The sequence below is a fragment of the Lissotriton helveticus genome, chromosome 1_1, assembly GCF_964261635.1.
Source record: "Lissotriton helveticus chromosome 1_1, aLisHel1.1, whole genome shotgun sequence".
NCBI classification, from domain to species: Eukaryota; Metazoa; Chordata; class Amphibia; order Caudata; family Salamandridae; genus Lissotriton; species Lissotriton helveticus.
The window spans coordinates 1,314,313,673-1,314,335,773 of NC_136057.1; the positions used below are offsets into that span (position 1 = coordinate 1,314,313,673).

General features: G+C 47.5%; 1 protein-coding gene across 1 annotated transcript in view; it reads right to left on the reverse strand.

Moving 5' to 3' along the window:
- NOTCH3 (notch receptor 3) overlaps positions 1–22,101 on the reverse strand; it is a 209,312-nt gene that overhangs the window by 158,604 nt on the left and 28,607 nt on the right. The window contains exon 2 of the mRNA XM_078681656.1: positions 12,179–12,260. Within this exon, the coding sequence (XP_078537782.1) occupies positions 12,179–12,260 (82 nt within the window). The remainder of the gene's footprint in view (positions 1–12,178; positions 12,261–22,101) is intronic.

A 22,101-nucleotide genomic window follows, 5' to 3' on the forward strand; every position in this document is an offset into this window, starting at 1 on the left:
ATTATGGATCAGGGAAGGGCACTGTCTGCAGATAAAGTAATATTTGTGTCCATCTGTTACTGTTACTGTTGTGTAAACTTGTATTCATGGTTCATGAATGCAAACCTGTTATTAGGGTGAGAGGTCTAAGGAAATGTAAACTTGTACCACACTACTGACAGTGGTTCCAGTGTAAAAATGTGTACAGGCATTGGCAAAGTTTAATATGAAGCTATATTTAATGCTCTCATAATGCACTCTAATCGGATGTAAACATCAGCAGTAGCTTGAAAGCAAACGTGATGATCCTTTGCTTTCAAAATAAAATGTTCTCAAAAACTAGGGGAAAAAAAGTTTTGCTAAAATAATTGTAGATAGCATTCCTTTGAAGCACCATATAGTGAAATGGGATGAAGCATGCTAGTATTTCTAAAAAAAGATTCATAATAGAAATTCAGGGCAACCAGTTTCAACAAGATAATAGGAAACATGAACAACATTGTCAAAGCCAATAGGTCTGATATTGGTGGTCAGCCTTTTGGCTTTATCAATGCAGGTCTGTTTTGATATGTTTTTTGTAAAACTTTATGGGATCTGCCAGGTCCTCACCATTATAACAAACATTGGCAAAAAGCAATAATATTTTTGGTCTCAAAAAGCACACATTGTCACAGTAGTCCCTGGTACAGAGCACAACTGTTTTATGTGCCAATATGTTCCTTGTGAAAGCGCGGAAGCCAGTTGGAAAGCCAGAGAGAATTTTAATAAAAACAAAAAGGTCTTGGTTAATTCCGGGCCTAGTTAGGGGCCCAATTCTTAAAGAAAGTCACAAAACTGCACCCATGGCATATTTCCTTGCATTAGTGCGGATGTGCAGCTCTCATGAATTCACAAGAATTTACATAAGTAGGCCAGGAAATCGTACTTCTAGAAAATATTTGTTAACTACTTTTCAGCACAAGAAAATATTCAAGTATAGATTTGTTCATACGAAGATCTGTTGAGCATTTACAAGTTCACTTTCCCTACAACCACTTTTTTTTCCCAACCCTGAAAGAAGTTCAGCCATTGTTGGGAGTAAATTTCCACCACTTCTCAGTACGGGAAAATATCAGAAGAGCTGGAGGAAACCCCTAAACAAGCAATTGAGCTTGTTTGCACCGGCTCAAAAAGGCATTCCAACCCTGGAACTATTTCTTAACGCTACCTCCAGCCTCAGTATTCAATCTGCAAAAAGAAGTAAAAATAAGGAAATTGCTAGAGTTCAAACCCTACTACAGTTATGAGCCCTAGCATAATCAGAAATACTAGTATCAGAGCTTTCATATAATGAGATTGCTGCCAAAATGTATTGCTGCATTACATGGCACCAAAGGGATAAGTGGATTTTTTAAACGGGCAAGTAGATTTATTTAGCAACCTGTCCCATGGACAAGTAGATCTTGTATTAAATTCCACACCCCTGCAGGAGAAGAAATACAAGTTTTTACTGGAGTGTATCGCAGGTGCAGCTCCTCTGTAATGACTGAGGAGTGTCGCCCCAATGGTCAGAATTAGTCAGCGAAAAATAAAATGATAAACCAATATTATTTATTTTATGTTCTGCTGATTGACTGAGCCAGGGAGTCTTAGGTGGGGCGGGGCCCATGGCAGGGAGGAATAGTGATGGGCACTGTAAATTGTGCATATTGATTTGGCCAGCCAAACAGACATGCAAACTCAGGTTTCTCCAACCAAACTGTGTTGACAGGCAGGTTAGGTTAGAGAAAAGCTGCAGGATCCTTGTACCCAACCAGCCTACTCCGGCCAATCCCCCACGCTGCTCTGATGCTTGGCATTGCATTAGAGCAGCGTCCGGATTGGGTGGGGAGCCTGTGCTTTGTGTCCCAGTAACTGCCGGGAGGAGAGAAGCACAGAGGCAAATGGCAGCAGCAGTTCAGGTACTTTTTTAAAATTGATTAATATTGCCCCCCTCCCCAACCATTTTAGTTCTGAGGCGGCTGCACTGGTGTATCATTCTCAGGACAGTATAAACGTATAAAATCTATGATGGTTAAGAGCAGGACAAGAATTGGCCCAAGATCTTAATGGGTGCAAAGGAGAAGAGAGCCCGCAAAGAAAAGCAACTACCACCAAGCTTACAAGTAGATGGTCCACTATGGAACATCCTCCGTCAAGTGGGACCTTTTTATTTCTGGTTCACACCGCCTGCATTAAATAATGGCTTGTCATTGGTGGGCTGCTAGTACTGTTTCACATCTCGGTGCATACGAAAACCTTTTTTCTTACCCTTTCACCCACAATTCAAGATAACATTGACAGCAGATGTGCAAGCACAATATGTTGTTTTCAATGAGGTCAGATCTCATCAGCGGGAGCCCCCACACTATCTAGGTGTTCCTTCTCACCACAAAGTCTTCCTAACCAAGACGTTGAGTGACGTTGGTGGCGTACAGCCTCAACCGGAGGGAGCGCCTCTGTGGCCGAAATCTTTAATTTTGCACCAGGTAAGCACCGGATCTCCGAACAAAGGTTACAGTGGCTTAACACCCAGGGTTCCCTTCACTGGTACAGCAGTTTCACTCACATCTGAACGCCAAGCCTGGTGCCCTCAAGAGGCAGTAATCTGAATCAAATGTACTTTTTACAGGTGACTTATGACAAATTTAGTCGCCTGTAATAAAGAAATGATGTATCCATTCAACTGTAATCACTTATTACAGTTGAGTTCCGACATCATGATGCATGTTGCCAGAGACAGCAGCCAAGGGGAAAAACAGAAAACAGCATAATTAAAGCTGCAGCGAAAACGAGACCTGGCTTTTCCTGTTCTACTATCTTTTTCTAGATGAACAATGATCAGCAGAAAAGAGAAATTTATGCAACCTATTTATTTTTGCACGCTTTAAACTCTGCTTGCTTTTACACTTTGGGACACAGTATTTTACTTTTTTTTAAATCTGACACAATAAACTGATCATGTATTTTGCATTAAATATTGTTTTTTTGTATGTGTTTAATTTTGTACTACAGATTTTACTTCTATTCTTCATGTTTGCAAACATTCTATCTCTTTCATATTATATATGTACACATCAAGGATTCAAGTGGTTTGTCGGAAGGGTGATGGTGTGACCACGTATTATAATGAACAAAGTACCCCCTGCAGTACAGCAACAGGATATTGCAAGTCACCTTGGAGTTCCATGACCCTATAATAAAAAAAACCTGGCCTTGGCCTTGTTTATATTATCCCAAGAACTCCTTAGTGACTTGAAATATCCTTAAAATGTACAACAGGGGGTACTTTATCCCATATTAATTACACTGCATTTCTTTTTGTGTTTAAAAGCTTTTAATGGTTGCTTTCTTGAACATGGGAATATAGCGTCACACAAAGGAAATAAATACAAGGCAGTACTACAAAGTGTGCTAAATCAAGAGAAAGGAGATCAAACGAAAGAACATAAAACAAATACCAACAATCAGCATCTACTTGTATACTGCAGTGACAAAGTACAGGTGATTACACAGAGGGTACATTAGGCCGAGAACCGGTACCAAACAAGCTTGAGCAGGCTGAAGATTTACATCATTGTAAGAATACATTTCATGGCGGCTTGTGTGATTCAAGTATATGTGAAGACTATCCCACATATGTCTGTGGGAGGGAGGGGGGGGGGGGTCCAAGGTGAGTCTTGGAGGGCAATTGTGTCAGCTCCTCGGAGGCGAGTTGCCCAATTTAACCAGCATTTAAACGAAGCTTTCTTCGCATCTTTCCAATTGTTTAATATAACTTTAACTGCCGCTATCAAGAGAAGGTCTAAAAGGGCCCTATCATTGTCATTTAGTGACGTGGCCAATACCACTACCTTTACATTGCAAGGTGGCAGCTGGAAGCACATTTATGTAGAGGATATCTGTGAAAGCAATATAGAGCCCACCCCCATGGGCGGTGAATGTCCCAGGCCTGTGGTTTGATTGGTCCGCCTGCTTGAGCGTGGCCTCCTGGCACCACAGCCAGGAAGGCCTCCCTGGTGGTAACTGGGTGCTCAGAGTCCCCCTGCGCGCGCTCTGCACGCAGCGGGCCGTGCACGAGCCTCCTGGGATTGCGCAACGCTCTTCCCATGGGAGCGGCTCGCGCTCCGGCACTTTGGGTGATTCACCTGCTGCGGGGCGGGGCTCCCCCGGGCACATCCACCTGTTGCCGCACGGGAGCCACGAGGAGAGGAGAGGTGCAACCTGCTGTAATCTGGCCGCACCTGACTGAGTGCCAGCCTCCGATGCTTCCCCTCCGCTGGAGCTGAAAGCGCCAACAGGACAAACGGGGCCCGCCCTGCCCCGAGGCGCTGCGCCGCCGCCGCGCGTGGGAGAGGCCCAGGGCTTCCACGGGATGGCGTGCGTGGGAGCAGCACGCTCCGCAGCCTGCACCCCGGCTAGGACGCCACAGAGGCTGCGGGGGTCCTGCTGGAGGTCAGGGGTCGCCCAGCAGGGGTACATTTATGGAGTGCGTCACGGGGTCTTAGATGCGACGCGGCAGGGACCGGCGAGCCAGGGCAGGATGGCAGCAGTGACGTAACACAAAATGGCGGGGCCCCACTGCAGAATGGATTGAGGCCCCCGAGTCCCCTCATCTCAAAGATATCCATTGGCTAAAAGGGGTCCTAGGTGAAGGGGGGTGCGGGGGGGGGGGGGGGTACAGCCCTCATCGCTACCCCCAAGTGGTTTGCATTACACCCCAGAACAGTCCTATCGCGCCATAGGAGGGGTTCTGTATTACGAAGGGAGTATATGTATCAGGTGCAACCAATTAATTTTGTGAGGAGGGGCGTTGAAAGCTTGCCGCCCTCCTTGTGCCCCCGCATGGCCGTGCCGCTCGCCTGTGTTCCTGCGGCCGCCCCCACGCGGCGCGGCGCCTCTTGGCGCCTCGTCTCCGTCCCAGTCGCAGGGTCATGGAAGAGCGGCGCAGGCCCGGGCAGCACACGCCCGGGGACAGGCCTCCCGTTCCCACATTACTCACCGAATACATGACACACCGGGCCCGAGCGAGGGAGCCGCGTCCGACTGCGCCCCTCCTGGAGGGGGCGGGAGCTGCGGCCCGGCAAAGGACGGGGCACAAGCTGGGCTACCACACTCCAGGAGGTGACCGAGGCCGGCTGGGAGTCACTACCGTGGGCTACCAGCTGAGCACTTTACAGGGGGCTTTCACACGACAAAACCACGAGCTCGACAGCAACAGTGTGCGCACTAATACACCAGTGGTGCGTGGCAGCAGCAAATCGGGCTCTCTCGTCAGGCACACTAGAGGCATAGTTACCACTGCCGCCTGTGTCAGCGTGCTAGAGGAGGGACAGTACTGGAGGGTTCTTGTGTGATGGAGCACCACCATTATTCGAGATCAGAGCGCCCTCATGCAAGCACAATGGAAGTATATCACTAAGCAGTGCTTGGTATAAAGAGCGCTTAATACTAGGATGCTAGATGTACTCCATTCCTACAGAAAACGGGCACTAGCAAGAAATAGACTTGAGTAGCATGCTCTCGTTCTAGCACCCTAGAGAAATATCATCAGGGATGGGCCAGGCTATACGTGCTCCAGGAGTACATATAGGCTTTCACCCGAATGCATGCTCAGAGGTATCACCTCATCAGTATGCTCACATTAGCATGCTAGACATATGCGGTTACTACAGGAGGAATGTTAGCATGCAATCTACAGGACCCTGTTCTAGACTCGTCTGAGACTAGTGTGCTACTAGAGTCATGACATTACAGAGGGCCTGTGCTAGAAGGCCAGCGGTGTCATGCCATGCAAGTTTTACTCCAACGCTAGAGAATGCTACTGTGGCATCATCCTTCCTTTCAGATCTTCTGCACACTCTTGCTCGGATTGGAAAATCGGACACAGGTGTTAAACCTTCTAGAAACTTCTAGGACACTCTAAAGATGCGTTTTCTGTAGGAAAATGTATGCCACTCATTGGCTTGTCCCATCCAACAAACGTAGTAGAAGAAATGAGTCCACAAGCCTAATGTGTCCGTAGAGCCAGGGACAAGGAGAGGTAGGAAAGACCTTTGTGTAGACACCACTGGACGTTATAGAGGTGCAATATCTCTTCGGTGTGCAGATGAACCACATGGGCTATGATGGGCAATTATTTTGCGATGCAAATGGAACCACCCAGGAAAAAAATAAATAACAGAGCTGGCCAAAACTCAACGCACCAGGAAGTTCTTCCAACAAATCCTTATTCAAACCAAATTAACTCCGAAAGCAACACCCCGGATGCCGCTATGAGACTTCCTGAGCCAAACTAGGGTAGAACTATCACACAAACATTGTGCGGCCGTAGACTAAGACTTAATAGACATTAAGCACTAAGAATAAGATTAACAAAACCAAACGCGGTCTTAAATCCACAGAAGAGGGGTAGGGAGCAAAGAAACACCTTGACAGGAGACACTCACGGGCCCAAGGGATCCTAGAGGTGTGGTCTCTCATTAGCAAGGAGTGCAACAAGTGGGTGAAGTGAACGGGATCCGAGGGGCACGATGTGCACATACTTTAATTTTAGAAAAACAGTTGGTCTACTATTTTTTTGAAAATTGAAAATACAACCATCCCGGGATGGTAAATTCTCAGAGTTGAAATGCTTTTGCTGAAGTGTAAGACAGGGAGTCTCCTGTGCTGGGACACAGAGGGAGGGGCAGACAGCTAAACAAGCCTTCTTGCCAGGGTGACTGGTTCCCTGAAAAGATGTAAATGTACACAACTGGTTAATCTGCAAATGTAAAGGGTGCCTGAAAGCCAGTAGTGGCCTTAATTGATGGAATCACTTGAAGCTTCAGTATGACAGATGTAATCTTTTTAGGAGGTATTGTAAGGGAGCTACCAGCTAACCTGTGAGTTGCGTGCCTTTAAAAGACAGTTCTACAAAAAAATGCAATGGGAAGCACCTTATCTTAAACTCGTTTACATATTTTGTAGCAGCATATTTTATACTGTGTGTAACGGAAGTTTAAAATCAGTGCTTTCTATCACAGACTAGGGCCTTGTACCACTAAACATACACAAGTCCCTATTCCCCACTGCACCAACCAGGATTCAGTTCTGAGGATCTCAGGATAGGGCTTTCGTAATGCACAATGGTGCATTTCCCACTGATTAACTTACTTGCATTTGATTTTTATTTAAGTGGTGTTATTTATATCTAGTTACCTGAAGGTGAAAGATCGAAAAAAGTTATAGAATATTTTTTTTAGCCACACCTTTAACCACGCCCCAAAACTCACTCACCCCGCCCCACTGCATGCAGAATCACAGTTCCCATAAAGCAGCCACTTCTTGAGACGCCTTGTACCAAATTCCGGTTCTATGACTTCTTCTGTATCATGACTTTAGGAGGAGAGAAAAAAATGGAAGAAAACCAGCCGGAGGAGGAAGGAGAGGTTCAGAATGGCAGTTTAAAGAGGCTAGGCTTTGAAAAGTGGCCAGGCACGGCAGAGCACACCGCCACCATATCATAGACATTTTATAAACTGCGCCCGAGAGCACAGACAGGAAACAGCTGCAGCGAGGTCAGCTATTGTGGAGAGAGGGAAAGTCCTGCTGAGGTCACCGGAAGTAGGCCACAGAGAAAGATGTTATGCAGACTTCCGGAGCCTGCAGAGAATGTTTTCATTTCAGAATAATAAGACACGACCCCCCCTTCACAGATATCCAGACATTACACAGAACCCCCGCTGACAACGCCCTTGAGGGAGGCTGCGTGGAAGTGAGCGCCAACTCCTGCAAAACCCCGACTCACGGGGCAAGCTACATGGGAGGGCACCGGGCACAGCACTGGGGTGTACTCAGGGCTTTAAGTGGGCCGGGTCTCAACGGTGCTGAGCAAAGGCCGTTTTTTAAAGGGAGGGGGCTCGAAACTGGTCTCTATCGGGCTCGGTTTTGTGCCCTGGCACAGAAAGTCTGTTTTTTCCCCCCAGACTGCAGTCACAGCAGGCACATCGATGTGTGCGTGTGCACACTGCTCACTTCTCAGTAGTGGAGAAGTTAGGCACGAAGGCATGCCAGGTAAGCGTTGTAAAAGGGGGGGGGGTGTAGAGAAGACTTTAAAAGAGCCATTTTCTCTCTGGATTTCCCTTCTATGTTTGAAACTCAGGAACAGCAACATTGTCGTGGTGCCACCAGGGCTTTAAGTGGAAGCTTTTTCAATATTATATAAAAGCCATAGTTGCTGCTTATTTATCTTATTCAACTAACAATCATTGACAAAGCCAATAGTCCTGACTTGTAGGTAAGATGCTACTTGTTGTATCATATATATGGATGCAATGACAGAAACAGCAAAATACAAGTTGGGTGGCACAGATTATAAGCGTACCTATTTTTAAACCAGGCCCTTAATTACATTTGCCACGCCCATTTGAGAACTCTGCCCCCCTCCTTTCCCGTTTTTTCATCCCACTTAAAGCCCTGGGTGTACTGAAAATAAATACAGTACACATGCACCCTTAAAGTAGCCCACGGAGACACGCCACAGCCCACATGTACCAGCTCTTACCAGAAAGGTGCCCCCACACAGAAATAGCCCCTCATACATTGGGCCCCTCAGAACCAGCGTAGCTCCTCATAGCTGTAATCTGCTCCAGGGCCAACCCCTTGGATGAGAACGCTGCCACCTGATTTCACAGCAGTTTACGGGTTGCATGGTGATTTCTGTCTTTGTATGTTACTTGAACCCCACTCTTAGGGCGTGGGCCAAGCATGGACAACAATGGCCAGAGAAGGCTTATCAAATATGAGCCCCGGGGGTAGGGGACCACCACGAACAAGACCAGACGGTGGGCACTGTACAGAATCACCAGGGTGGGACACTAAATAAAAAAAAAACTGGCCACATTTGCGAATCCGATAACTAAAAAAGTGGCTCACATTTGCAAACCTGGGCAGTTATAAACTTGTAAAGACACATTGTATAAGTGTTTTGCAACATATGGGTGAGTATGCATTTGGGCTTGCTGAAGGCAATGATTGTGGAAACAGCAAATACAGCAACAGAAAAAACTGGTCAACCAGACCGTAAAAACGGCCCACAAACAGCCAAAAAAACAAACCATGTCCAGATCTATCAGACCAGACCTTCGGGCACTGCCCGAATGCCCTCTAGATAAGGCGACTCTCAGAATCACACAGGTGAAACACCCCCCCTTTAGGCAAGTCCGACTCTCAGAATCACAAAGGTGAGCCCTTAAAAATCACAAATGCCATCTCAAAATAAAAAGCTTGAAACAAAATATACACCATAACAGATATGCAGAACCCATATCACAGTGAGCAATTGATACATTTAGACACTCAAACACTGGTAGGTGCTAGATATAGCCAAACCAGCCCAGGGCAAATGCAAAAAATTGTAATGTCAGCTTTTTAATGAAAACCAAAATTGCCAAGGGTAGTAATGTTGACACAAGCAGGTTTGCCGCTTGAAATCAACAGCCGCTAGAGTCAAACGCAATCCAGAGTGTGCCTTGACTACCAGAAGTGCAGCAATCTGAAAATGAATCGGGTTGGCAACTTGAATTGGTCCCAAGCTCCACTCAGCCATGCCCCCCACGAAATGTGGGTGCTCAAGGTCAGGCTGGGTAGTGCAGAGCAGGCAACCTCCACTGCTCCTCTTGCCTCATGGCAGCCATCTTTACATCCACCTGGGCAGACATGGGGCAAGTGGGTAAACCGGGCTAGGCGGCTGCCATAGCGGACGTGTCCCTCAACACTCAGTACCTACTTCAAGTTCCAGGTGACTCTCCTGGGTGTGTTAACTGAAAAGCACACTTGGCCCCAAGTCTTAAAGTGGCCATCCAATGTAGAGAAAAAAAAACAGTTGTTTACCCAGTTCTGCATCTCTTTCACCCACAATAAGCGATCTAGAATGTCGCTGTTTGATGACGTCAGTGGAGGTTGACATGCATTGTGCTATCATTCAGCAGATGACATGCATTGTGCTATCATTCAGCAGATGGCCCCTCAAAGCCATAGTAAGTGACCAGGGGGCTGTGGTCTAAGTACAGGTGTTGGTTCTGAGGCGGTCAAAGGTGAAAAGAATTCAGCGGTAGAGTGTAAGCAGTTCTTCGGCGACCTAGGCTTGAACCACTACCAGGATGCCACCAAAACAAATTCATGCGCCAAAACAAAGCTTTTACCCCGGGCCCCTTATCCCCACACACACTTGTCTAGTATTAAAATAAACATAAGAGGGCTGTGGGGCAAATAGGTGCCCAGACACAGGGGGATGGACAGGCACCCGTGTGTGGTACCATCATACACAAGTAGCAATGCAAGGCGTTATCTTCGGGACTCTAGGGGTGACCTAAAACATACTTGGGACTGCCAGATTACCCATATAAACTCGGAGGGGTGTATCCCCTTAATACACAGTTATCAGGCTCTGGTGAAACTTATTGGTGTATGTGGGTACGACAACGACTTCACCTCCACTGCACGGATTATGAAGTGAAATGCCATGACCGAAAACAATATTTTGGCACCTACGGAGTATTTTACCATTTTTGACCACTGCAGATGGAACAAACCAAACATGTGACAACGTAAGCTGTGGTCAGTCCTCAGATATGTGTGTTAGGCTCGGATTACTTTTTTCAGCAGACAGGAAAGTACCAATGGAATAAATATTTATGCTGAAACGCCAGAAAGCGAAGTCTTCTCGAATCACTTTGAAATAACAAAACAAAAAAAACACACGAGGGCTTATTCGTGAGGCAAGTCAGGCAAAGCATCAATAAACACAGGATATTACAGCAAATGCCAGTTTCCAAAATGTTTTATTCCAAGGCAGAGCTTCCTTTTCATCATATGACACATTAGAACAGCACAATAGCTCAACAGGACACTTGCATGCCTCTCGAGTCTACCATCACAAAGCCCACGATTTCAAAGCCAAGTCCCTTGTTATATTTACAAAAGATTGACATAAAACCCTCAAGTAACATTGAGCCAAACATACAAAGGATTATTGTGCCCCTGTTTTAAAGAAAATATTCATACAACAATCCTTTAACCCAACAATGGTGTATGAGAAAAAGATAACCTGCATTTAAAGGCCACAGAAATGCACATATTAGCAACTGGCTAACAAAGCAGTGACGCCAATAACCTGCCCCATTCGCTGGCAGCGCACGCCACAGCCCCCACGCAAGGCTTGTTCAGAGACATGGGCCTGCCACATCTTAAGCACACTTTGTCTCTTCCTTACAGGTTGGACCCCTCTTGAGAAACCCGAAGCCCGCATGGACACCCTCCCCCCGAACATCTTCCATGACATTATCATTTCAATCAGTGAAGAGGCTTGGAGGCCCTCATGCCGGCACGACTATATCTTATGGGAAGGACCACAAAAAAAATAAAATACACATTATTTAGCCACCAAAAAGCACAATTCTAGTACGAAGCCCAATAATAATGCAGCAGCTTAACCCATAATCAGTCAGAGGTCACTTAACGTGTGACATCTGTCGCCATCAAGGTTTCTAGCAGCTCCTCAAACTAGTGCCAAGAAGCAACATGGTGCATGCAGCACTATAAACCATAACATATGCAGCACAGCCTTATGAGGGCAGGACTTCCATAAGAATAGGATACCTTAGTTCAAAAACGAGTGGCCCCATCTGCACCTTCCAAAAACACTACGAGTGGGCGGTCATCACATGAAGCACCTTGGTGGTTTAAGAGCCCAAGGACAGAAGGCCATGCTGCACAATGCCATCCTTGGCCACCCAAAGACCGATGCAGGGCACATCTCCAGTCTTGGCACACCTAATCTCTTTGCCAGTGCCCTGGAGAGCAGCAGAATGCAAGTATTCCATCCACAAGCAAACGTCCTCTTTGTTCCCCTTTCATGCTCCACAGCAGCCCCAAGGCTGGACCACAAAACTCCTGTTCCATCTTAGAGCTTCCATGCAGCCCTTGGGTGGTGCAAGTTATAAGCATCACACTACTGGCCACACCCGATGAATCAAGAGCCTTAAGTAGCCCATGTGCTGCAAGCACTTACCACACTCCTGGTGGGACACACCAGAGCCACATTTTACAAGGTGGGCAGGGGGACCTTTCCCAGGTAGAGCATTCGTAAGCGTGGAAACAGCAGATACAAGAAACACAAAATGTCTGAAGTTTCACTTACACGCAGGACGCAGATCCGTTGGAGTACATGGTACACTTGCCGCCATTCTCGCAGGGCCGGTTACTGTCCAAGCATTGCAGACCTGGAGAGGTAAAGGAAGCAGGTGAGCAGGGAGTACATCACAGGCTCTAGCGCCTTTTTTAGCATTTTCCCCATTACAAATCACGTTACTTTGCCTCGTGCACGAGGCCTGGAAAGACCACCCCCTGCACATCAGAGCCGCCTCGTCAGTTCTTAAGTTCCACAAGAATCTAAAAACCCCGCCCTTTACCTAGACCTCAGACTCAGCCAGAACAGCCTCCTCCTTAGCTAGCGCCTGGATACCCTCGCCGCATGCTCTATAGTTATAACACAACAAGCACATGTCAAAATCCATATAGCTACTGAGAACAGGCCTTTCCTTACCCCCAAAACCAGTCCAGCCACTCCAGCAATGTGTGTGAAGGCCTCAACGTCTCGAGGTTCTGCTTTACTGCCTCTTTAGTTTACTTCTGGGGACACTAGGCGTAGGTTGATGCTATACACAAGGTCTACACCACCTTGTGCACCTACAACTCAACACAACATAACAATGCACACACACTTTCTAGGTTATCATTACCATGGGGTGACCTCATCCGGGTTGGGACAAAGTAGACCTAGGCATCAAAATAAAAATGTACCCCAGAAGTGAATTAGGCAGCTAAAAATGTGGCCTACGTTAGCAAATAGGGGCAGTTTTGAACTGGGATGGCTACATGGATTTAAGCTCGATACTGGCAATGTGTGTTTTAACATCAGAAAAATCAACAGTTAAAACCAGCCCAAAAGACAATAAAACAGGCCCATAAACAGCAAAAAGAACAGCCTATATACTGACCAGTCAGACCAGCCCTCCAGGCACTGCCCGATTGTCCTATAGGCCAGTCAGACCATGACCAAAACTGTGCTCAGCCCACCCAGTGGCGTAACGAAACTTGAGCCCCCCCCCCCCCCCCCCCCGCAAAGTACATGGAGGAAGGCCCCCTCCCCCCTGGACCCAGTCAGGAAGTCCCAGGCCAGGGGCCCGCAGCCCACGCAGAGTGCCAGAGCACCGAGCCCACCTCTACAAACGGCCAAAAGCTTTTCTCAGTGGGATGAATGTTTAAAAGAATTCACAGACAAAATATGACGGTAGAAGTGACCTTATAGTTTGGTATGGTAATAATAGGTTACCTTACATAAAAAAACAAAACGTGAAATTCGAAAAACAAAGGTCAAAATGACATTCTAGTTAGGTGTTTGAAATGTCGTAACTTAGGTCTTCAAGAATATCCTTTAACATGTCAAGTGTGATGTAACATGCGAGGTTATAATCAGTGCATGGCGGGTCGTTAGTTATAGTTAGCTCAGGAAGGATTTTTTGTTTTTTGTGTCATTTCAACATCTCCCTATAACGTCACTTAAATATGTACACATATACTTTATTTATTTATTTATTAATTAAAGTTTTGTATAGCGCTAGCTGGACCCGAAGGTATCAGAGCGCTTCACAACATGTACAAAAAGGCATTAGAGGTGCAGTGAGGAAGGAGAACAGAGCAGGGAGCACATGGGTGTAGAGAAAGACTTTACAATATAAACAGGAGCGCAAAAACAGGATAGAGTCAAAAGCGAGACATCCGGCTCTTGGACCGCAGCAAAAATGGACTTTCAAAGTCAGACGTGGAGATCTTACTACAGTCCAGAGCGCTCAAGGAAGAGGGCTTTGAGTAACATCTTGAATTTCGGGAAGGAGGCGGTCGTTCTGATATGTGGGGGCATGGCGTTCCAGATCTTGGGAGCATTGCCCGCAAAGGATTTGCTGGATGTTTTGTGTTTCTGGGATTTCAGAGGAATGAGTAGGAGCGTGTTGGAGCTTCTGAGGTTCCTAGATTGACCGGCTTTTTTGAGCTTGTTGGCCAGATATTCAGGTTTTCCTGTGTGCAGGGCTTTGTGAGTGAGGCAAGCTGTGCGGAAACTGGCTCGTTGGACAATAGGGAGCCACTTCAGGTCCTTAAGAGCCGGGGAGATGTGTTCGTATTTCCTGGTTCCTGTGACCATTCTTGCTGCGGCGTTGAGGGTAGAGGTCAGAGGACCCAGGTGAGATTTGGCTGAACCAGTCAGCGTAGCGATGCCATAGTCAATTCTGGAGAGTACCAGAGCCTGAGTGGCCTGTTTCAGGTCTTTCGAGGGGAGGAAGGGTTTCAGTTTGTAGAGGAGTTTCAGGTTCAGGAAAGCACTTTTGGCAGTTTTTGAGATGTGTTCTTTCATGTCCAGTTTAGGGTCCAGGGTGATCCCTAGGGATTTTACGGAGTTAGTAGGAACAAGTGGAACATTCAGGGCGTTTAAGGCTTTGAGCCATTCTAGGATTTGGGGGTTTTCATCTGTGTTCGAGATGAGGAGCACTTCGGTTTTTCCTTCATTGAGTTTTAGGTTGTTGGATGCGAGCCAATGTTGGACTTCAATGAGTGTGCAGTTCGGTCTGTGGATGTCTGCGATCGAAGTGGTTTCCAGGTAGAGTTGTGTGTCATCCGCGTAGAGGTGGAAGGGGATGTTGGACTTCCTTAGAATTGACGTGAGGGGCTCCATGTATATGTTGAAGAGTTGAGGTGAGAGTACGGACCCTTGAGATACACCTCTAGTGATGGGGAGAGGGCCCGATTCGCAGCTTTTGATTTTGATTCTTTGAGTGCGGTTGAAGAGAAAGGAGGAGAACCATTTCATATACATACATATATAGCTATAAACATTATATATATATATATATACACACATTATATATATATTATATATACACACACACATATATATACCCACACACATATACGCACATACATGAATGAGCAGCATAACGCCACCACTTTCTTTGCGGGGTTACATTAGGCAGGGGTTTTCCATGCACAAACTGCACTGCAGAATTCAGTATACCTTTCTAGAACCACTTTGAGCATAAGAGGATATATGGAACAAATTGTCACAAAAGTCCCGAGTTTCACGCGGACATTTTGGCGTGTAACACTTTGCAAACTATATAAAGTTGCAAAAGTTCCAGAAAGACTTTCACAATGGTGAGAAGAGAAAAAAATCTTCAACTTTGTCTAAAAGGTGTACCACGCAGATCTTGTCGAGAAGACACGGGGAGGTGACTGGACGCAGGGAAGGCTACACAGGAGCACCGTGCTCAGGGTCGCTCTGGAGCCGGATGCTGCAGGGATACTGAAGTGCGCCGAGGCTGCTGCCTGGGCGTGAGCTGGCCCCAGCACCGCAGGCCGGACGGAGGCTTTGAGATGCCCTCGGCGGATGGCTTCGGAGGACACGTGGCTGGAGCCGCAGTGGGAGATGCCGGCGTCGTCTCAGACCAGCCGCGTGCCGCCCCCGGGGCCCTGTGGGCGTGCACCACTGCTGAGCGGGTCCGACTGCTAGTGCACGGCCCGGGTGCACTGGATACCCCAGACACTGCAGAGTGCACTGTGTGGGCTGTGCACCAGGGGTGTGACATGTGCCCCTTCAGGGTAGGGCGGCCCCAACCCTTCAAGGGCTCCCAGCCCGCCTGGGGCCCCCCTGCAGACCGAGGCTGATGTACATCTGTCAGGGGCCCCTCATCTAGTTCTGCGGGGTGGGGGCATCATTTTGCCTTTCAACACTTCTGTGCACCGCGCTACCACCCTACAGGCCATGCACATTAATAGTACAGTCAGGGAGTGGCCTACACCCTGTACCGCCCTCTAGTGCCCCAGGGCGGTACTGCTGCGATGCCGGGTACTTCGGCTCACCGTATAGCAGAGGGCCTCCTGTGCATAAGGACAGGATAGTCGATGCGTGATCTCTTCCCCCCCCCCCCTCCTCCTCCACGGACTGCATGGTCTGTGCACAGGGACAGCACGGCCAGTACATACGACCGGCGCAGGACAAACCCTTCGTGAGTAGCCTTGGGTGACTTTTGAACCTTTCCTCAGACGGTCTGTCAACTTCTAGCAAAGTTTCCGACAGAAGCCGCAGTTGTTGCCGGGGGCAGGTGAGTGGAGGAGGGAGCATCGGGTAAGGACGGGGAGGGGGCGGCGCCGGGGGAGCTTATCAGGCAAAACCACTTAAAGAGTAACCAGGGTTATCAGCAAAGCCGTTCCTTCAAGGACAAGCAACGCCAGAGGAGGATGAAGAGGGCGTGCAGTGCTGCGAGGCGGAGAGTATGAGAGGCGCTACAAGGGGGCACAACAGAGGTGGGCAGAGTCATGTGGCCGATCCCGAGACGGAGGGGCGCCTCGGAACTTCTACCGACCCCCGCAGAGACAGACTACCGGGGTCACAAGGATCTTACACAAACACAGAGCTCCTTAAAGATGGGACGGAATGAATACTCATGGGAGGGAACTCACCGACCCCGGGGCAAAACAGAATGGGCGCAGTAAAAACACAAGCAAAAAAAACACCAGAACACCAGCAATTCGCCGACTCCAGAAGTTATTGACACACAAACGACAGAGAAACCTCTCCCGCCGATCACTTGAGAGGGGCGCACTAGCACATGGTTTTGGGGGCGGTGAATGGGAGTTTTTTTTAATTTTATTTTTAAAAGCACCAAACCCGGTGCTTTGCTTTCAGATCGGGTGTTCAGCGCACGCCCATCGCGCACAAAACAAGCCACGCAAATTCCTCTGCTCACCTAACACCCGGAAACTAGCCGCCTGGCACCAGCACCCCATTGACATCACTGCATGGATTCAGTTTCTTGTAGCGCTTTGTGCGTTTGTTTTCGCTGCATTGTGAATTCAGATTGAGCGCGGATGAAAGGCACAGGATTGACAGGCACGGAAACTGAAGCCTTCGCGTTTATCCGAAGAACAGGTGCAGCACAGACTGTAGCAGGGGAGAGCCCTGCCCACCGCGCAGCACACCACAGGAGCCGTGCTAGGTTACCTGTGCGGGGCAGGTGCGGCGTAAACCTACTTGTGCACAAGACATACAGCATGGGTATGCTCTGTGAGCGTGATTGTGCAAGAGTACCAATGTGCAGCACTACCTTACTTGTGCAATGCACATGCAGAAGAAGCTACAGGTGCAGCGTAAGCTTACTTGTGTAAAACATGTGCTGCATACACTTGCTTGCGCACAACCCGTGCAGGTTATGGGGGTGTGGTGTAAACGTACTTGTGCAAAGGCAGGTGTAGCGTAAACGTGCTTGTGCAAATCAGCTGCAGCATAAATGTACGTGTGCAAAACAGCTGCAGCATACACTGGCGCGCGCAGAACCGGTGCAATGTGTGGGGGGGTATGTGCAGTATAAGGGTACTTGTGCACAAGAGATACAGCAAAGGCAGGTGCAGCATAAGGTTGCTTTCTCGTGCACAGCAACTGCAACAGGGACAGTGTAACCTCACTTGCACTCAAGTGCCGAACTAGGAGAGGGTGTAAACCGCCTTTCCTTGAACAGGGGAGGCAAAGGTCCAGACGGTGTAAACTTTCACACACTCGACATTCTAATTAGGAGTAATGTACCCTTGGAATTATGCGATTCTGCGGAGGTCGCTTTTTTTGCATAGTTATGGATTTGCCACATAATCCATCACCTGCTGCAGAATCTTCAGATTTTGACACAAACTTGCGTTTAGCTGAAACGGATCAATAGTTACTAAAAACATGACATGTATGATTGCCCAGTAAAAGGTTAATTTGTCATGTTTCAGTTTTTTTGTTTCTGCATCTGGCTATTCATCTAGTACTAATTCAGCAACATCTTTGGCCAGACAGTATTACTATGTGTTAAAAATCGATATACATAATGAAGTAATACTATTTGAAAAAAGTGCTGCACTGGGCCGCATAATTTGCCTTTTCTTGCCACATAACTCATTCGACCCAGTCGCATAATTTGATGCTCCTCTGCAACATAATTCCAGTGGATCTGGTAAAGTAAATTCTGTAGCACACTGGATGGATACACGAATCAGGAGCCAATCAATGTTCCGAAAAAGGCAGCGGACCGGAGAGCAAACAGGCCGTTTCTGGAAGCTGCCCCGGGGCCACTCACAGGTCAAGGTGTGAACTTTCAGCACCTCCACCACGCATGTGCTCAGCCTTCCTGCATCCCTGCCAGGGCCCATGGAGGGGGCGTGCCGCAGAACAATGAAAACACCAAGGTCCGAGCCCTTAAACACCGAATTACGACACACAAAGGGCGAAAGAGGGTGGGAAGAGCAGTCTAAAGTTCTCCAACTTTTGTCATGAGGGCTTAAAGCATTGGCAAGAAGCCAGGGCTCCGACCCTGCCGTGAATGATGGCGCGCTCGGTCACTGCTGAGGAGGGGTGAGCCGCTAATTACCACCGAAAGCTTACACCGCGGAATGCGTCATTTCTAAAAGCAACACACAAAGGAGAGATTGTTGACGGTCTCTTCAGCTTGACAAAATGCATATGTGCAAGAGCGCAGCGCCAGCTGTTCCACTGCATTATGGTACATGCAGTACATCTTATTTTTTTTAATTACTCACGAATACAAAAGCGTTTGCCACCACTAAGGAAGGTACAGTCCGTTATTACGAGTACACTCCTATCTGCGCTGGGGGCAAACGCCCTCCAAGTTGCAATTCAAAAGCATTGAGAACTGACTCTGCCAGAATGCGAGGGGCGAACTGGAGCCGACATCCTGGCAGTCAATTCGCCCCTTAGCTTTTATCAATTCATTTACGCAGTTTCTAGAGTGTAAACGTTGGCAAAGGGAATGTAAACGTTGCACATTAGAATTAGATTACGAGGCAATACTTGAAAAATACAAGTTGACACATTCACATTGACAGTGCAAGCACAATGGGTAGCTGTGTTTTGAAGCGTACAACCATCAACAGTTAAGTAAACACCAGAACGAAGAAAAAAAAATGGAGCACCCTGCCTGGCTTAGCACAATTCTGCTCATCTGTTCTTCTCACTGCTCATCATGGTGGCATCTCAAAGCTCATGTGACTTGGAAGGTGCCTGACCATCACGTGTGATTGCCTTCCTGTTACCCCCCCTTTCAGCGTCACTCTGCCTTTCCTCCTCTGTGCCTAGAAGGTAAAAGTCCTCAGTCTCCTCTCACGCCTCTTCCTGGCTCGCCATCCTTCCTCCGACCTGCCTCCCCACCTATAAAATCCGTACAGAAGTCCCGGCTCCTCACTGGCTCGCAATGCCTCCCCTAGCCTCAGCTACCTCTAGTGTGCAGCTTTTCATCCTCCCACCGGGGACACAAGGCCCATCCTTACCTCCCAGTTTTTTCAACGCCCGGAGGGTAGCGCATTGAATTGGCTTTCCTGGTGGTGCTGTAACAAGAATGGAACCTACCAAACCCGTTCCATGCCTGACCAGTGCTTGTTTATTGCAGAGTATCTCCCTATCAAGGCCATCCTGTGAACTATCCACCCTACCAAAGCTCCTGTTAACACTGCAGGATTTTCCCTACATGTTGGCTGACATTTTACACTTTATCACATATGTCCTCCAACCAGAACCTACGTACGGCTTCCTCACTTTAAGAGCAAGGACTAGGGCTTCATGCCGGCACTATATTTAGAGCCCTGTAGACAATGTGGGATGGTGAGTCTGTAGCCAACAAGAAAGGAGGTAGAATGGACAGTCAATCTCCGCTTCCAATGTACAATTAGTGCTTCGATAAACGTTCTCCGTTCATCTACTGCTCCCGATCTGAATACGAGGCATGAGCTTTTCAGGACTCTAACTCCAAGCTCTTGGGCCAATGCTCTTAGAAGTATAGTCATCGTTCCACCATCTCACCTCACTCCACCCATCAGTTTACCTTCATGAGTGGGTATGAAAAGTGAGGGGTAAAAAGGTCCCAATCCCCTAGTCGCTGTGTATTGAGCAAAAAATTCCTTTTCTTTGGGCTGCTTGTCCTTGACAGGGGGAAACCCCTAACCCCCCTAATGTAGATAGGTTTGAGAAAAGGTTTGTCCTGGAAAACCTTTTCTCATACCATCACGAGTGGCCGCTTTGAACTTGGCCACCGAGTAGTCTTTTGGATTTCTATTGGCCAACATGTCCTCCAGAACAATCCTGACATATCCCAGGTCAGTCACACATGCATCAAACCTGCTGGTCAGTGTCAAATGACTACACTCTGGGAACCCATAGTGGTCAACCAGCTGGACTTCATAAAGCAAGAGAACCCACAGGATACCGGTTAACTGGTGCAACGGGGAGAAGAGTGGTGCCTCAACACTACTCTTGAATGTCAAACTCTGTAGAGCAGAAGATGCCTTCTATTCGCATTAGTATTTCTTGGTCTAGCTTGTGTCAAATGATCTAAGAAAAGATAGACAGGGCTGTAGTCCCCACAGGTCAGTCCAATCCGTACATGATTAAAACAGTACTCGGGGAGCTAGAGACAGCTTCAGGAGATTGATGTTCCTGGGTTATACCCGAGCCTCACCGCTTCGAACCCACTGAGGTGGCCTCGGCCCATCCTAGTTTCGAGATGAATCAACTTTAGAGCATAACCTGCCCAAACACTGAGGAGGCAGTACAGAAGGATTGACAAATACATCTTGAGTAAGAGAAGCTTAAGCCTAAGGAACTGGAAGCCTAACAGCTCAACGCTAGCCATCCGCCGCTGTAACCATCATACAAATAACTGATCCAGCCTCATCAGTGGTACCTTGTTCCGTCTGAGACACCACTGAAATCATCACAGTAGGAGCTGCAAGAAGTTCGACACCCACAAACGCCCAAAACAGTCTGCATGAGGTCCTAATAATGCACCCTCAGCTGGAAGCGGTTGTGTGCAGAGGTGGATAGATACAGGAGGCCCTGGGTACGGCTTGATGCAAAAATCAGGGCAAGACACCATATGCTTTACCAGTACAGTAGGACTCACCCACACGTCCCAAAACTTTGCAACTATTTTTCTCAAAACTATTTGATTGCATCAGTATTCCTGTATCAACTGCTTGTGGAGAAACATGAAAGCAGTTACTCTGGATAAAGGCCCAGATCTCTACACATCCCTGGTGATAATAGGAGGCGTGTTATCGAGGCCCACTTGAAAATGCAACAATCTTGACCTGATAACAGAAATAGTAGCACCACTAATATCCCAACACATTTAATACAGAGAATGTGACCATCCAAACAGCCATGTTTAGTTCTTTACACTGCAGCGTGCTGTTTAAGGGCGCACGCGCCATACTGAGATTTTGGTACGTTAGTATTACACTTCAAGATTATGATGAAATACAAAAAGACACAACAGCAGATATACAAGTAGAATACACTTTGCAACCAAACAGCAGAATCTCAGTCTTGGTGAAACAAACTACAGGCACAGAAAGATCAAATAACCCTGTCCCTGCAGTCCCTTTTATCTTGGACTGTGACAGGTGCATGGAAGCAACAGTTAGTTCCACGGGAACAAAAACACTTTCAGCAAAAGTAGTGTGGGAAAGAAAATCTGAAGTAGCTTCTAGGACAGGAGAGTATGTGCCCGTCAAACACACCAGGGAAGCAACATTGGCCCATATACTCAGCAGAAGCCTCAATCAAATCAAACAGGATTTGTAAAGAGCTGATAATCCCCCATGAGGGTTTCCAGGCTCAATAATTTCTAGAAAAACCAGTACTAAGGCAAAGTGGCCATGGAGGTAGGCATGGTACATCCTCCAAGCTCCTGCAGTCATCACCAGAGCAGTACAGGGGTGTCTGCCAAGGACCGAAGACGTATTGGTCTTTGTAGCAAATTTGCAACTCAATCGCTTTTAGAAGTCTTACTTGTGTTTTCTGAATTGTAGACCAGAACAGGGTACAAATCGCAGACAGGAGCTTGCAATTTTGGGGTTCTACAGTAGATTACAAACTATGGCCGACATGGATACACACGCTGGTTCTTTTCCATCGCACCATACATAGGTTCAAGATCTGGCGGATTATCCTAAGCCTCACTG